We start from the raw sequence: 17254 nt of genomic DNA, 5'->3' as shown, positions 1-17254 counted from the left end.
TAAGTGCAAGATCACCATAAAGGTAAACTGTGGGCAAAAATCAGTTATGTATAGTTTCGGGGATCCTAATAATCAAAAGATCCTTCAGAACATTTCCTAGTCTATAAGCGTTGTAATGGTAATCATTATGAAGGTCATCGACAGCCCAGGCAAGACTGCATGGCCATGGAGTGAGGCATGAAAGGCACTGATCAAAGACTCCTTCCCCATATGGTAGATCAATACCAAAGGGGCATTTCTTTTTATTCAGAACTATTGACAATAACAACAACAACAGTTCTCCATACAAGTATTGTTATAGGAAGATACAAAAAGTACAAAAAAGCTACAATATTCATGCTTCTATAATAACAGTATTGGCAGTAATGATCACATAACAATGATAATGATAATGATGATAATGATAATGATAATTTCACATCACATGGTTAACTTATCATAAAGAATAACAGATCAAGAGTTCATAAACATATATGAATGTTTACACCAGCTTGGGATGATAATAGTGATATGAATGATGAAAATAAGATCTTGATAGATGATATAAAATTACCAAGGTCTAATAATTATCAAAGGTGAGAGAGAGAGAGAGAGAGAGAGAGAGAGAGAGAGAGAGAGAGAGAGAGAGAGAGAGAGAGAGAGAGAGAGAGAGAATCCTCAACAGCATTTTCCCAGGTGGAGGAAGTTCCCAGGACCAAGCATGGGAGGGACTGCAACATACAGCACTCTAGGGAAGAACAAATACAGTGACACACACACATAGTAATACAGTTAAAGAAAGTAAGTAAAAGGTCACTTATAAATGGCTATTAGGAAAAAAAAAATTGTAAAACTGAATAATATGAAACAACAAATGTAACTGAAGCTGTCTAACAATAAAAATTTCTTAAAATATGCCCTAAAAAAAAAAAAAAAAAAAAAAAAAAAAAAAAAAAAAGTTAAAATGGTTAAACAGAAAATAAAAGTAAACTTGAAAAAAAAAAGTGGTAAACATTTACATAATGAAGCATACATGCAATAGTAAACAATGCAAAAAGAGAATAGGATATCTACATGAATCACAAGAAAGAAACGAGATGAGGAACTTCATGACTAGTGGGTTCAATACAAGTAATAAACCCTTCAGTATGGTAGCCATCAGCACTAGACACAGTAGTAATGACAGACAGAACTGTTAAGCCATTGGAATGGTAAAGACTTGCATTTTGTAACTATTTTGGCTTTCAATGAAATTCTTTCAGAGACGACAGAGATGCTTAGTGCAACTCTGATGGATACTGTTCTCCTCCCTAATAATGGTGCAAGATCCTCTTCTAGCTATTCCTTGAATCATGGATATGCCCCTTCAATAAAAACCTCACAAACTTCCTAAATTTTTCTTGTTATTAAGAACCAATGAACTTATTATGATACCAATATAGATATACAAAATTACTGTGCTTGATGCTACTGTATGAAACAATGGAAAAAAATCTTTTGAGACTACCTTATTATATGAATACATACACCACCACCTCAATTCCTCTGCATTTCCCAGGTGTGTTGGAATTGCTATTATGCACAAGAAAATCTGGAACATCAGTTTACAAAACAAATCCTTAAAACCAATCATCTTCACTTTCCAAGAACAATTATTGCACATAAATGTGAATAAATAAATAAAACACAATGCCAAGAATTCTCAAAGTTGTGAGAGGAACATAGGTACAGTCAAGACAACCACCTGGGCAGGCCTGACTACTCCACACTAAACACTGTTCAGAGTACCGGTGGCCATTCTCTTTGATTTGATACTAAGCCAGCAATCAGTAATTCAAAACCAAATCAAACAAAATATATCCAGGTGATCTTTTGACTGACCACTTTGCTACACCTGTCACACTCATGTTGGTATCTACATTTTGAGCATTCTTAGCAAACAGACACTCAACACTCAACAGCACTATAACATGTCTTTAATTTACCATTAGAAAATTAAGTTAAAATTTGAGGTCTTCAAAAATGAGTGTTAGATTGCCATATCACAAGAAGGAGAATCTGAATCTTGGCACAAATCTGAACCTGACAAACAGAAAGCTGACAAGCTGGAGGGTTTATTGCACTTTTCCTTTCTTTCTCTCATGGACCACTGAGAGGCACAGCAGTGGCCTCATGAGACACTGAAGATCATGGTTCTGGTTTGTAAAAAAGAAAATGAGCCAGCTTAACCCGGCAGATATGCTGAGCAAGGGCAACAGCTGAGCTATGAGGGAGACCAAGGTGCTGGACAAGAGTGGGCAGGTTCAGGAGGAGGAAGGCACGTCCATCAACCTCTTGTTGACGGAGTTTAACTGCATGGTGGCAGATGGCAGGCTGACCAGCAACATATTGCTCCACGTCATGCACCGTCCACTCCAGAGGGTCTGACCTTACAGTGGCTGGCTCTAATCCTGAGCTGGTATCTGGGAATTCACTTTTTCGACCTCTCTTCATTGGCTCCCTGCGTTCTGCGCCTTCTTCCCTACAACCAGAGGCTCCATCCTGTCCCTCAAATTTCCTCTTTTGGCGAGCCTTCATCTGAGTGTTATACTCGGGAAATTTCATCCCCTTAGCCTGCATGTCCACCCTAGGGAACACTTTACGCTGCCGCCGTGCTACCAGTCCTTGCTCTAAGAGAGGACTGGTTGGCCGGGAACTGCGGGAGCTTGTGTCGCCATCAGAGCCACTGCCAACATCATATTCCTCCACCTCTTCTATCTCTGCCTCTTCTTCCTCCTCAGCTTCTTCCAGAACCTCCTCTGATGCAGCTGAAAATCATCCATATTCTGTATTATTCATTTTTTTTTTGTTAGCATTTTCATAATCTGAGTGTGTTTCTCCTTACTTTATTCACCCCTATGCAGCATCCTTCACCTTATACCATAATTCCATTTAATGCTATGGATATTGGAAGCTTTACAAATACACTACATAACACAAGACTTACGAGTGAGATTCTTTGATGGTAGGAGGCGATTGGCTCTTACAGGAACAAAGAGTCGCTTACGACCACCCCGCTTACGGCGGTGAAGGATTCGTGTAGCACCTGGGCAGCCTCTGACACTCCTGTTGACAGACACTTTACCGCGACCCCTCATGCCGGAGGACTGCCCACCTTGTAAAGTCATCTATTCAAATGCAAAGAAAATCAATAAAAAAATTTCTCTCTGTATACTGATCTATTTTTCTGCAAAATTTCTCCAGCAAAATATTTCCAAGATGGTGACTATAAATTCATAGTTATTACCTGTATTAAATAGCAACACTTCGGAATAGCTAAACTTTGCACCTGAAATACTATTCACCTGAGAAGTACAAAGCAGAGGACAGTTTTCCCCTGAAGGCACAGAAGACCACAGGTTTGGGCAGCACTGCAGAGTCTGACATATCGAGTAAAGGAAGTCACTCACATCACTTGCTCTTGTGGCGATGGGAATGTTGGCAGTGTAGGCATACCTTTTGAACCTGAGGAGACACAAACATCCAACTCACTCACAATAACAGTTCAGAATATAACCACGAGTCTTGCTTAATAAATACTACTTCTACAAGATTCATAAATACCATGAACAGCTTACTATTCAATTCAAAAAGCTAAATAAGATGCATAACACAGTGCCGGGCCATGGAATGTCTGGTGTTCATTAGTTTCTGCAAATAGACATTTGGAGATTTGAATGAGATCACATTTTCCAGCTTTATCCCTTGTGCTTACTTGGCCTTGAAAGGAGTGGAGCGCCAGGTGGGACACACAGTGGCTGGGTCTGGTCCATTGCGCTCAAGTTCCCTCAGGACTCGAGTGGGGATATACGCTGCATTGATAGTCATGGAGAGCACCTCACGCAGCACTAGCTCCACAGATCCGGGACCCACACTTTGAGACTGCTTAGCTGAAATAACAATAACCAGCCAGATGAAACTTCTCTGTGTTTCTGTCAATGTTTATGCAACTGTAATTTATGACCAGCAGTTCCATACAATTATTAAATGTAAAAAAAAAAAAAAATGAAAACAAATTTTGCAACACTGGATACCGACCAACTTTAGACTTGCTGAGGTAAGGTCCTGTGTAGCACCAGTGGTTCACATAGAGGCGTTGACACCACAGGGACTTGGCTGCCCCTCCTCCTGCAGCAGTGTCATTACTATCACTGCCTTGGCTTTGCTCCTGTCATTGTTGAAAGGAGGAAAGCTCTTAGTATTCTATAATCTAAGAAGTAACAGTCCCTATGAAATGGAAGACCTGATTGAGGAAAGGTGTCACTATAACCACATCAAATCAAACACAAGGAAAATGCAGTGGTAACCATAATCATTAGGAAAGAATAGAGGAGAGAAGACAAGACAAAGCTACATACCGACTGTGAGGGCTGGAGCTGAACAGGGCGTGGAGTGTACTCTGCTGGGAGCTGGAGAGGGTAGTTGTTGGCTTGACACCAGCCAGTCGGGAAGAGATCCTGGCTGTCTGCTGCGTGGATCACCAATGTAGGCTCCCTCTCAGAGTCAAGCTGCACCACCACCAAATGTCCAGCCGTCTGTTTCACCGTGGCAACACATATCTGGCTTGGTTCTGATGGATTTACTACCTCCATTCTATTGCCAGAACAGAAACCTGAGTCCTCTGCAGAGTCACGTTTTGGAAACATTTCTTGAGTTGTCAGTAGCATTGCAGGTGATTCTCCTAGATAGACATTCCAATCAAAGCTGCTTTCCCCTGGCCAGTCTCTTGGAAGTTCCAAGTTAAGACCAAACTCCTTGCAGTATCCACAAGGCAGTAACAGAGGGTCACCTATATGAGTGGTCCATACAACCTCTTCTGTCTCTGACTCTAAGGAGACTTTGAAATACCGGGGGTTGATGATTTCCACTACCTTGCAGGCATGAATTGAGAATGGCTTGAAAGGATGGACAGCTTCCAGGAACATTCCCTCAGCAATATTGTGAGGCTCAGGGAGGCTGGTGTGCGTGAGGAGAGAGCAAGGCACAGAGGAGTGTCTGGCTCCATCCCGACTGAGCTCTAGAAGGGCAGCCCACTCAGCATCCTCATACGGCAAACTTGAAGCAGGGTGGTTGTACCTATGGGAGAGAGAGAGAGAGAGAGAGAGAGAGAGAGAGAGAGAGAGAGAGAGAGAGAGAGAGAGAGAGAGAGAGAGAATCTACTTCAAACACATAAACCCAAGTGAAATATACCTACAATAAAAGCATAGAATGTTACGACTAGGCTATCACTTTTTGAACTGAAATGAACTAAATGTACACAGGATATAATAAATGATAAATCTCTAATGCAAATACACATATAAATAAACTGCCATGCATAGAGTGAAGTAGGTTTTCTTTTCTTATCCATCTACTTTACATGGAAAGAAAAAAAAGTATATTAGTAGTGAGGGGTTAGTTACTGGTGTGCAATGTATCACCTGTGTGGATAGTCCTGGAGGTGGAGCCAGTCTGGGGGTCGGAGCCGTGCGTGTTGGTAGAAGAGCCAGGAGGTTAGCCCTGAACAGTCTGGAGTGTCATAACGTAGCAGGAGACGTCCACCCACATTTTCCGTGACAGTGGCAACCCATCCACACAGCGCATCACCTTCCCACAGCACCTTGGATAAAAAAGGTACATATATCATTAAAAAGGGTAAACTTCAAGGCAAACTTATAAATTGCAAAGGAATTGGAGAACAAGTCATTAATCACCATCACTGCAGGTGAGAGGAGAGGAAGAACACCTTGAGGAACAAATGGCAGACTCAAGATAACATGCTGGAAACTCAAAAAGGAGAACAACAATATAAGGAAGTGACTGGATAAGAAAATTAATGGAAAAGCAGTTTCTTGACACTTACCTCTACCTTCATTCCACACTTGATGCGATCAATAGCAGTGTAACCATCTACATCAAGAGCCTCCTCTGGAACAGACACTCCAACTTTCTGGGCTTCTTCCACTGCCTCTATGGCCTCCTGTTTGGCATCCTCTTCCTCCAGCTGAGCACTGAGGTCTGGGGGCACTGTCAGGGGGATGGAGTGGCTGCTGCACCATCCCACCGGGTGTAGTCCTCCCTGTGCAATCTCACGCCAGCACTCTACATTGATGCTGCTTTGTGTGATGTAGCGCAGTCTGTTGGGGTAATTGTAAAACTGTGGAATAAAGTATTTGAGAAGGTACAAATACTTCCACAAATGTTACCTAGAATGTCAGTGAAACTACCCAAAGTCCATTGGAAAATGAAAGTGTATCTATAACTTGGAGGGAGAAAAATGATTGAAAGATGATACAGCAACTTTCATTAGAGAATACCTGAGCAGTGGTCCACAGGTGGTGACAACACGAGCCAGCCAGTAGCCGGGGGATGCATGGCTGGCATTCTCTACTTCCACCAGCTGGTCCACAAAGATCCCAGACTCAAGGCTCCTTTCAACCTGAACCAAAACACAATGTCCAATCAGCAAAATATATCATTAATCCCAAGTACAATAGGTTTATCATAATACACATGATTATACAATAAAAAATAGGCCCCCATGGTTCCATTCCAATACCCAGACTGGACACCTTAGAAACCTACGTGCTGAAAAGTAGACGGAGGAACAGCTTCAGTGTTGGTCTCTTCTAGGTATTCCTCCCAAGAAAATTCTTCCTCTGCAATAGTTGTATTTCATCAAATTTAGAGAGAACATTTGACAAATCATTATCATCTTTATAAACATGATGGCCATGTAAACTTACAACACTTAGCTACATGGCACACAGCTTCTTGATTCCTCTACCATGAAATCCTTATAGACTGATACTGTTCTAGTGATGCTACTTAGAAAAGGATTAATATTATGGTCACAGTAATGCATGCCCACACACAAACAAGTACACACACATACAAACAAGCAAACAAAAACAAAAACAAACAAACACACACACACACACACACTGAGGAGTCACTCACATATCTTTCCAGCAATAATACAATACTTAAATTTCTGCAGCAGCACTGTGTATGATGGCTGACTGGTATCTTTCTGACAACATGGCTTGTGTCCTACCTGGTTCAGGCTGACTGGCTGGATCTGGCTGACTGGCTGATTCTGGCTGACTGGATGACTCTGGCTGACTGGATGGCTCTGGCTGACTAGAAGGCTCGCTCTGACTGGCTGGTTCAGTCTGACTGGCTGGCTCAGTCTGATTGGATGGCTCAGACTGATTGGCTGGCTCAGTTGCCACAGTTGGACTGGTTGGCTCAGTCTGAATGGCTGGTTCAGACTGACTAGCTGGCTCTGGCTGACTGGTTTCCTCCAGCTGACAAGCCAGCTCCTCCATCTGTGGGGTTTCAGGTATGGTGGGTGGAGACACACTGGCCACAGCTCCTGGGGAGGGCAGTAGGCACTCCTCAACTTCCACAGTAGAGGATGATATCACATCCTCTTCAGTGGCAGCCATATTCTTCTGTTTGTATCCTATGAAAGGACAAATCATATTTTAACTTCAGCAACAACTGATGCATTAGTACCAGTTTGGACACTGCTCATGACCCCTACCTCCCATAATGCCATGTTTTGATACCCAGAAAGGGCTGGCCGGCAGCCATATGGGCAATGAGGTCAAGTCAGTCCAATTTGCCCAACCTCAGGGAATGGACCCGGTCAACAGCGACTCAGCTATGTCTCTGCTATGTACTCATGAAACACTTGGGTAACTACTACATAAGTGCCAGTAAACAAGTATAGTAAATGGTAGCAAGCAGTAAAATAAAATGTCAGCTTGACAATTAAAACATTAAGCAAGTTTCCAATTTAAGTGTCAAAAGAATGTCATTTTCTCTTTGCTTCAGAGCTTCTAGTGATGTCTTAGTGTTTTTCCTGGCCAGTAATTTGCTGTGAGCCTTGTGATTGGCCAGTGGCTAAGTATGATGTGAGGATAATCATGATTTTCTCCTCTATAATATTGTAAATGGTGATGTACATAAGTACATACATTTGTTAGAAAACAAGTCAACCTAAGTATGCAATAGTACATACAATCAATAACTGGTAACTGGGATAACTGTTCCTAAAATTTTTGCTTCCCTTCATTAGTGATTTGCAATCTGACACTGAACAGACTGACATGATTAATCTAAAGCTATATACAGTGAAAAAGACACAGAATGGCGAAATCTAGTCGGATATTAAAACAAAATAAAGGAATAAAAAAAAAAAAAAATTGAGCAAAATACACAGCTGTTAAATCCTTCACTATTCCTGAATGACAATGTCTTCCAGCCATGGAGCAGATGAAGAATGTCAAAGTAATGGTTCAGTGGCAGATTTCCACAGCATTCCAACATTTAAGACAATAAGTGAACACTACCAGACGGTCTGCCCACGTATGTACCCTGCTAATCCACAAAACAGTTCACTCACGGGGGCATTACAGTACCATACACCACACATTGAAAGAGTAACAAAGAAACACCTTAATCCAGGAATAAATACTGTCTCAAAGAGAGTGTGCTACGGCTATCATTCCAGTCCACATCTAACCTTTCACTACTGACCAGTAATAAATTACCGAAAAACTGAAAGGTAAACACTAATCAAATTCTTAGGCATTGGATCACTTCAAAATTTGATTGATCCCTGTATTATTTTGTCAAGTCCAGTTTGATCATGTTACTGACACATAAAAGTATAACAAATGCCTAAAAATACACGAAAAACTTCCAAAAAACGACTTACTGGCCAAGCGGGGACTGAGAGAAGTGTTGAGTGCTGTGTTGAGCCAGCGGCGGGACACACACAGACGCGGCGCAACACAACTTTGCTAAAATTTGCCACCACAACACACTCCACCACCACCACCACATCATCATCTTCATTCCCATCATTCTAACCTGGCAATTTTTAGCCATAGCTTCATATCAGTGTACAACTTCATCTAGAAAAAATAGTGCATGTAATTAACAAGATGTTGCATAATAATAATAATAATAATAATAATAATAATAATAATAATATAATAATAATTGTTATTATTATAACTACAATTATTATTATCATCATCATTTCAAGACATTTGTTCCTGAATTTTGGATAACTCACGTGACTTTAAGGGAACTGGCAAACCTGTGGGCCATTTTTTTTTTCTTTTTCTTACTTTTGACCAGTTATCCCTTCTGCATAAGAAAAAAAAAATGCCCAAACAATAAAACTGTCATCTTACCACGAAATCTGCAATACCGAGAAAACTCAACCAAACTAACCTAAAACTATCAGTTTGGAAAAAAAAAAAAAAAAATGGAAACAGGAAGTGAAAGAAAGGTGAAAGTTTGGAAGACGTTATAAATAGTACTTCTCACGACCCACATACCATGACCTTGATGGCTTGATGCAGCCTCGTTTCGCGACTTTCCCGCACTATTCTTGCCAAGGCTCATGCTACTCTCTCTCGAGATTTGACTTTTTACCATAGATATTTTCACACACGCATTGTTATATTTATTTAGGAATTTGACACAATGAAAGTACCTAGCTCAGCAGTAAGAGGTTTAAAATAAGTTATAAAATGGAAGTTGTTCATTCTATTTATTAATTATTTTCTTGCTTTTCTTTACAACGGTTTCTTTATCACAGTTGCTAATTAATCCTGATATGGTACAGAATTCCCTCAGGATGACAACATGATTGTCTGGCTTATCTTTAACACCAAGGTCCAAGTAGTCCAGACAGCAAATGATGGGAGGGAGGGGAGAGAGAGGAAGAATCTATTAGGACAAAATATACAATATCCATGATTTGCTAGATCTGTCACTTAGCATAATTTGTTTAAAGAATGTCACCTTGATGTCTACACAATACATTATACTTGTAAGATCCTCCAGACATTTCGCATCTTTATTGGTGCTATACAATGCATGCCATTTTGACCATTTTTCAATTATACCATTTCTCAAACATATTGACAAATGATGACATTTATTTAACTGTACAGTATATCAAAGCTATTTATCCAGTGTTTATTTGTAAAGTATGATTAATATTTCCATCTTTTTCATCAATCACTAATGATGGCTCATGCATCATAATCCAAGGTACTTCCTTAGTGTCTTGGTAGCAAAAGAAAACACCCCAAAGTCTCGCCACATGAGGCGCATCAACTGCACCACAACGAGCCTCCTCAGATTCCACACTGTGTTGACCTCTCGTCCATTGTGCCACTCCCTCACTCGTCCACCGGCCTCCACCACGTACCGATGTTGCTTTATAGTCAACAATGAGAACAACATCCTCATAAAGACTAACTTGTAGAACCAGAGCATGTATGATGGCACAGGGGAGAGATGAGCTGAGGTTGATAATTCCTCCATGTAGCGGACTGAACCTTCCACACCCATTCGGTGATAGTGCCGATCCTGGCCACCACTACACCTCAGGCGCTGCAGTGCATGTACTGTATCAGCGTCCATTTCCTCATGTGTCAGTGGGGTAACATCCCCTGTCAGCACTGCCAGGAAGAACTTCACCTGTGCCAAGGATTTTGTTCAGCAAGAGAAATGCCAGTTTATATAAGAATATAATTGTTTGTGTGTTTAATACATGGTTGTACTCATACACAGCACAACACCTCAATCTCACAAACTCTATCAAAGAAAGATGGCCCAAACAAGACAAACATATGTACATATTCTCATATCAATACAGCAATTTGTTAGAGAACATAGGCATTGCAAATTTTGATAGTAAAATAAAAAAAGTATACTTCATGAATGCAAACACTCATAAAATATATTTAAAATCACATCACTAGAAACAAAGAAATCAAGAAGAAATACCATCTGACAGGCAGTTTTTCTCCCACACTGCTGCACAGGACAAGACCTTAGCCCAGTGAAGCATTTCCCTCCATAGAACAGTTGAAAAATTAGAAGGAAGCATAAACAAAAAAGAAAGCCACTGCACATAAAAGTAATTTGAACATTATCATTAGGAAATTTTTTTGATTGTAGAGAAAACCACCATAAGATACAGGCTGACCTCAACATACATTCCTCATTTAGATGATCCCTCAGATATTTAATGTGAGCTGCTACATACAATCAATACTTGAAGGGTTAGTTTTATCATTATAAGGCCTAATATTATCACTTATCAGTCAATATGCAAAAATGTGTTTGAGTCCTTTATCCTGAACTGTGCACATTTGTAATACATCAGTTGTGCTTGACGTAATGATGAGACATAGGCATACAATTCTGTAAGGACCTCAGGCAATGATATTATGTTACCCAAAGAACTTAGATCCTTGGCATAACCCCACTGCTGTTTTCCAAATTTATGGAAGTGCCTAACGGCCTTGCCCTTATCTATGTGCTCGGCAAAAGCTGCCTGAGTATCTTGGTCCATTGCCGTCTTGTCGGGCAAAGTAATATCTTGCTTTAGTGAATTGAGGAAAAACTGCACCTAAGGAGAGGAAGAAAAGAGAATTTTGATGCCATGAGGCAACATACACTTAATGGTTTTTTTTCTTTTTGCAAAATTCATAACTTTAAAAGAATGTATCTATATTTTAAATCTACTAACTATATACTGATTACATAATGCATATGAAAGCTTGTTAGACAATGGACAGCCAAGAATATGTACAAACTGTACAGAAAGACAAGAATGTGACATGCAACACCTTTAAAAGATGTATTTATGCTATTTACACACTTTATACACCTCTGTCATACAAATCACTGAACTTTTGAAGATTTCATTCATGCCAACTACACTGGATTAGCATTCTATTCCAGGCCTCATTTCTCTCAGCACTTCATTCATTCCCTTCTATAGCTTTCTTTACAATAACTACTGCATAATATTACACTTATTTAAGGCCTTGCTTTTTTTTTTCTTTTCTCATATAAACATACATCAATATCATTGAATTAACTTTACACATTCAAATTTAACAAACAATCAGCATTACTTACATCACAACTATCACCACCACCACCACCATCACCATCACTAGTACTACCCTTTGTAACTACCCAAGCAACACAACCCAGTTTAATGATTCAAATCAACATACCTGAACATCGAATAGAGGGAAGGGAACAATCTGAAATGGAATCCCAACAAAAGCCATGGTGGGAAATGCCGTGTGAATCAAGTGTTTGTACAGCGGCTTCACAATATTGTTCTCCACAGTCACTCCACACTCCTCCGAAAGAAATGGGAATGTGAACTCGTAACCTGAGAGGAAATGAAGATTATTTTGGCATCTAACTCAACCTGATTGTTGTTCATTGATTCACAATTTTGGAATCAGCATTGCAATACAATTTAAAGCAAAGAAAGTCTGATATACAACTCCAAAGAAACTCAAACTTGATTACAATATAAAAAGTTTATACTTTACAGTTCATATAATCTATTGGAATTAAACAAAATCATAGGGCATCCATATTTACCTGTGCAGCATAGCAATACATCAGCATCCGCCTGAGACCCGTCACCAAAAACAAAGCCATCTTCATAGGCTGCCACAATGCCACGCACCTGACGAATATTAGGTGGAAGCTCTGATGGAATTTGAACTGGATGGTTGTGGGAAAGTAAGACCTGAAAACATAAATTGAACTGTGTCAAGACAACATCTTATCTCCTTACAAAGGAATCGCCTGGCTGAGGGCTTCTGTGTTATGGTTGTCCTTTTTAGATCTAGAGGGACTCGCTGATTGGCACAGTTAATGTAAGGTAAACTCATAAAAAATAAATAGCTTGTCAACTTAAAATAAGCCATCCATCCAATCATTCAGCTAGCTACACATACCTCTTTTGCCACACTTGCCACCTCAAGGGAAATATCAAGACCCGATGCTGAGGCACCAAGCACTGCCACCCTCAACCCTCTGAAAGGCTCCGGCTCTCGATAGTCATGACTGTGCATCTGCTGGCCTCGGAACTTGTCGATGTCTTTGATTGGCGGCATCATTGGCACAGAGTAGTGGCTGTCAATGAAGACCAGAGGCATAAAGAGAATAAAACACAAATAGCTAATCTATTATCTACATATATAAAAAATATGACACCAGACATTTCTGGTAAGAGTCTAGAAATTTTCATGTAATCCTTACCCATTGCACACAAGGATGCTATCACAGAAAGAGGTGGTGGTGGTGTTGGTCTCAAGGTCTTGCACAGTAACAGCCCAGCCATTGCTTCCATCATCCCGATCAACTGGCTTTACTTTCTCCACATGGTGACGAAACTGAACACACAACAATGTAGGGGAATATGTTAGACATACTCAAATTCCAATCTATCCAATACAGTCTTGGATTTGTAGAAGGCTTATCAACTTTTCATATCAAATAAAGGCCCATTTTTGTGGCAATTCTGAGAGTATTTCCCAGTGAAGCAATTATGAATCTTCAATACTCATTAAATAAATCTCTTAAGTTATTGTCAATCCAAAAAATACTTATAATAGTGACAAATTGAGCTCAGAAAGAGCAAGAATACAAAATAAGGAAGTGTGCATTCATATCAATATAATCCTCATTTTCAGTGGTTCACTCAATTCCGAACTATATGGTCTAAGGTGCACTTACCGTGATCTATTACATACACACTGACTCTAAGAACTAACCATCTACTTAAAGTTCCAGGGTAGAGATGGGACTACTACTACTACTACTACTACTACTACTACTAGTGCTTATGATGACAATAATGATAGGAACAAGAAAAAAACACCTTCCTAACAAAATTCATTCTTGGTTTCTCGAGTTTGTAGATTTGCATTGTATTTGTGGTGGTTCTTGTGGCAGGCAGTGAGGCAGTGCGTGGTGCTTTCTGTGACTAGTGGGCAGTGTGTGCTTCCTGTGAACTCTGGTGTGGTGAGTGGTGACTTGTACACAGCAGCAGTACATGACAGGCCAGCAAGTGAAAGTCTCCAGTATTATATATATATAGTTTATTATTGATGTAACATGATGATACTAAAACTCTTGAACCTATAAAAGCTAACGAAACACAAGAGGCTTAATAAAACTCCAGGTTAGCCAAAATACCAGTTTACTGTAACCCCTGTGTTTATGTGTGGTGAGTACAAGACGCCCCATAGCTGGTTATTTCCCGCACCCCATAGAGGAAGGACCGAAGAAGTATTTATTTATTTTTTTTTTGTATTTTTTCTTTCTTATTTTTTTCATCCACAATAACCAATAGGAGAGTCTGCACGGAACACACAGACTGCTCGCGCTGCTGCTGGCCGTGTGGGACACCTGGTGAAGCACAGCAGAGACTGGAGATGGTCGTCACCCAATAAATAGTCAGTAGGTGGCAGCAGCAGTAAGCAGGGTGGCGGTGGCCGGAGTTTGTACAGCAGCCTGTGACCTAGTGGCGGCAGGACCCAGCTGGCCCCAACTCTCCGAAAGCACACTAGACTCTATGTTCTCTACGCACGAGAGGTCCTCCGGCGTCTGCCGCCCTTCTTAACTACACCAGAGGCTGTCTTTCTGTACACCGGGTGTGTCTGTAGTCAAGCGGGTCTCAAGCCAGCCACGTCAGCTCGAGAAGAATAAAAGAATGAGGTTTCAACGGGAGGAAATGTAAAATCAAAGGGCCAACGGAAGGGCGGCTCTCAGGCCTGAACACACGCTGGTCACAGAGACTGATCAAGACGGCTTTAAGAACCTCAGACCAAGACTTGGGGGAGGACGCGGTCACGGCCAGCGAGTCCGGGAGACAAGACAGGGCAGGATGGCCTCGCTCTAACCTATTTGTACTCTAGCACGGCTGGAATGGGCAAAGGACGCAACACAGCGTTTTCCAAGAGTCTGAGGCCTTGTCGGGGGTGGACGCTCGGGACGCTAACACCGGCTCTCCTCCGCCACTTGAGCATAACACAGTTTCCGCAATGTTGTCGCCTTGGGCTCGGCGTGGGTCTCCTGGCCCCCCCAAGCACGCTAAGGACCCGGCGAGACGCTCCCCTCTCTGCCGCGGGACTCTCTTTGTACCTCTATTCCAGTCCTCTTTGTTGCCAGCTCCTCACCAGGACTCAAGAAGCGCGGCCGATGGACCACACCAGATGCAGATTAGTATTAACTGGCACAATATATGATTTCAATATGTGTTTGCTGGGAGAAGCTGAACAAAAATAAATTAAACTATACAAAATTAAAAGCTACCTAAACTTATATATATAAAAAAAAGACTTAAGTGAAATAATGATGGAGCTGATGACATGATATTAGTGGCAAATTTTGTTTACCATTCTGACAATGACAAGAATGAGTGATAACAATTTTTTTGTTTTTATGTAAAAGGCAATAAAGATTTTTAGTGTGTAACAGTTTACGTAATAATATAATTAAATATTCTTTTTTTAAGTATACAATATCTTCAATTTACAAAGATAAGGACCATCCTCAAGGGCGATTACATGATTCCTTAAAAAATAAACTGTGTATATTCTTCAACCTTGAACTATTTATTAACCATCCTCTCCTGGAGACTCATTAGCGCAGCCAGAGTCCGTAAGCAGCCGCGTGCTGACCTCTCGATTATAAGGCATCATGATCAACATTATAATCTACAGTGGGGCTGCTGCGGGCTGCTTAAGATTACAGTGGAGGCTTCCGGCACCCTCTCCTCTACACAGAACACTTGTTAGACTCTCGAGTTAGGGAGTCACTTGGAAGCTTTGCGCACTAGATCAAGCTGACCTAAGCTGTGTGGATGTGAGGTCCAAGATAACAGAGTAGTGTTTGGTTCAGCTGAATGTTGCTTTGTGTTCTTAATGTTAATGTCACCACGATTACTTCCAATAATCTACAGTTGCTTTCTCTAATCTTTTACTTCCAGACTTCATTGGCATTAAAAAGAAAAAAAAGGCAACACAGTAAACAGGCAAAACTAATTGTCGAGGTTTACAGACTCACGTATCCTTCCAACAAACCATGTATCGCACGTATCGTTTCAATATTGTGACCATAGAAACATCAATCCCTCTATCTCTGAGTAGCAGCAGCAACAGCATTGGGCTCACCTGAGTGCCGGCATCTTGGCGATCAGGAAGGCGTACACAGTCACGTCCCCCTTGACTGGATACCTGTGGGTCTTGTCCAGCTCCATAAGGAGTGATCGGCCGACGGCTTCATTGAGTTTGGCGATCTCGTCCGTCCCGCGCAAGCCCGGCCGATCTAAGGGGTGAGAGAAAGGAAATACTCGCTATTAGACACCAAGTAATGCCACTAAAGCTACGAAGGAGCAAGTCTGGCTGGTAACTGGCTTGTCCACCCACCCACCCCTCACCGAGACAGGACACACCAAGGGGCGTGAGACTGGACGATGCGGACCAGCTCGTGCTGCCCACCCTTCCCCCATGGAAACTTCCCACCACCACCTTCAACATCAACTGGCTTCAGGGGAAGAAGGCTGTGGTTACCGAGGTGGAGCTCCAACACCACTTCCGAGCCCTCGTCGCTGGCCTCCCTCCATCCCTACATCTCTACACAGACGGCTCCAAGACAGGTGAATGTGTGGGTGCAAGTGTATGGTCGTGTGAATGTGCCCTCAGGTTCCGGCTGCCTACCCATACATCGGTTTTTTCTGCTGAAATTTTTGCTATTGACAAAGCCATAGATTATGCTTTAAATTCAATTCATAATTCAATTGTCATTTTTCGGACTCTATGTCAGCCCTTCAGGCAATAGAGTCCGGCCGCACGGATACAAATGAAATCCAGGGCAACATCATTAATAAGCTGAATTCATGTCATAAATCCTTCTCACTGGTTTGGGTGCCTGGACATTCCAATATACGCGGGAATGAACAGTCTGACATGCTAGCTCGGTCTGCTGCTGAGCTCGAGGGAGCGTGGAACCTCCGTCGGGATCTGCAGTCATGTCTCTCAGTTGTTAAATCATCAGCAAAACTCCTGTGGCAGAGTCACTGGGACAACCTCCACCTCCACACCACCAAACCTATCCTGGGCGAGTGGGCCTCCTCCAATCGCCCCACAAGGCGGGAGGAGGTGGTCCTCGCACGCCTCAGGATGGGCTGCACCCTCCCCACCCACATGCTCCCCTACATAGCCAACGCCTTCCCACCACAGTGTTCCAGCTGTAATGTCACTCTCTCTGTCGAGCACATCCTGCTTCACTGTGTGCGTTATCGTGAGGAGAGGCGGCCCTTGGCGGCGTATTGCCGGGGTCGCGGCCTCCCGCTAACGCAAACCACCCTCCTGGGTGATGAACACCCGGATGTGGTCGA

The 17254-nt window shown here is 41.8% G+C and overlaps 2 protein-coding genes across 2 annotated transcripts; both read right to left on the bottom strand.

Annotated features, from left to right (window-relative positions):
- Positions 1 to 191: 191 nt before the first annotated feature.
- LOC123519587 (scm-like with four MBT domains protein 2) lies at positions 192 to 8862 on the bottom strand. Its single transcript, XM_045281008.1, has 12 exons — positions 8726 to 8862; positions 7055 to 7465; positions 6583 to 6656; positions 6315 to 6436; positions 5861 to 6134; positions 5439 to 5617; positions 4377 to 5094; positions 4057 to 4186; positions 3734 to 3908; positions 3324 to 3483; positions 2966 to 3146; positions 192 to 2786 (listed from the first exon to the last, which is right to left on the bottom strand). The coding sequence occupies exons 2-12, from the start codon at positions 7446 to 7448 to the stop codon at positions 2167 to 2169; spliced, it is 3027 nt and encodes a 1008-aa protein (XP_045136943.1). The 5' UTR covers positions 7449 to 7465; positions 8726 to 8862; the 3' UTR covers positions 192 to 2166.
- Positions 8863 to 9557: 695 nt separating this feature from the next.
- LOC123519232 (flavin-containing monooxygenase FMO GS-OX-like 2) lies at positions 9558 to 15554 on the bottom strand. The gene is made up of 8 exons (XM_045280355.1): positions 15479 to 15554; positions 14802 to 15024; positions 14201 to 14394; positions 13111 to 13282; positions 12807 to 12984; positions 12445 to 12595; positions 12063 to 12226; positions 9558 to 10509 (listed from the first exon to the last, which is right to left on the bottom strand). The coding sequence occupies exons 1-8, from the start codon at positions 15552 to 15554 to the stop codon at positions 10066 to 10068; spliced, it is 1602 nt and encodes a 533-aa protein (XP_045136290.1). The 3' UTR covers positions 9558 to 10065.
- Positions 15555 to 17254: the final 1700 nt, after the last annotated feature.

The sequence above is a fragment of the Portunus trituberculatus genome, chromosome 45 (genome assembly GCF_017591435.1).
Source record: "Portunus trituberculatus isolate SZX2019 chromosome 45, ASM1759143v1, whole genome shotgun sequence".
NCBI classification, from domain to species: Eukaryota; Metazoa; Arthropoda; class Malacostraca; order Decapoda; family Portunidae; genus Portunus; species Portunus trituberculatus.
The sequence above is the reverse complement of the archived record's forward strand: the minus strand, read 5'-3'. Positions and strand labels throughout refer to the sequence as shown.

Bases quoted from the DNA above. Each gene is read 5' to 3' on its own strand.
- LOC123519587 (XM_045281008.1), bottom strand. From the start codon at position 7,448: ATGGCTGCCACTGAAGAGGATGTGATATCATCCTCTACTGTGGAAGTT. The intron at 6,135-6,314 runs GTATTCTCTAAT...TTACCCCAACAG, and splicing joins ACCTGTGGACCACTGCTCAG to ACTGCGCTACATCACACAAA. The intron at 4,187-4,376 runs GTATGTAGCTTT...CAACAATGACAG, and splicing joins AGCTCCAGCCCTCACAGTCG to GAGCAAAGCCAAGGCAGTGA.
- LOC123519232 (XM_045280355.1), bottom strand. From the start codon at position 15,554: ATGCCTTATAATCGAGAGGTCAGCACGCGGCTGCTTACGGACTCTGGC. The intron at 15,025-15,478 runs GTTAATAAATAG...CCTGGTGAGGAG, and splicing joins TGAGTCTCCAGGAGAGGATG to CTGGCAACAAAGAGGACTGG. The intron at 12,227-12,444 runs GTAAATATGGAT...ATTTCCTCTCAG, and splicing joins TGTATTGCTATGCTGCACAG to GTTACGAGTTCACATTCCCA.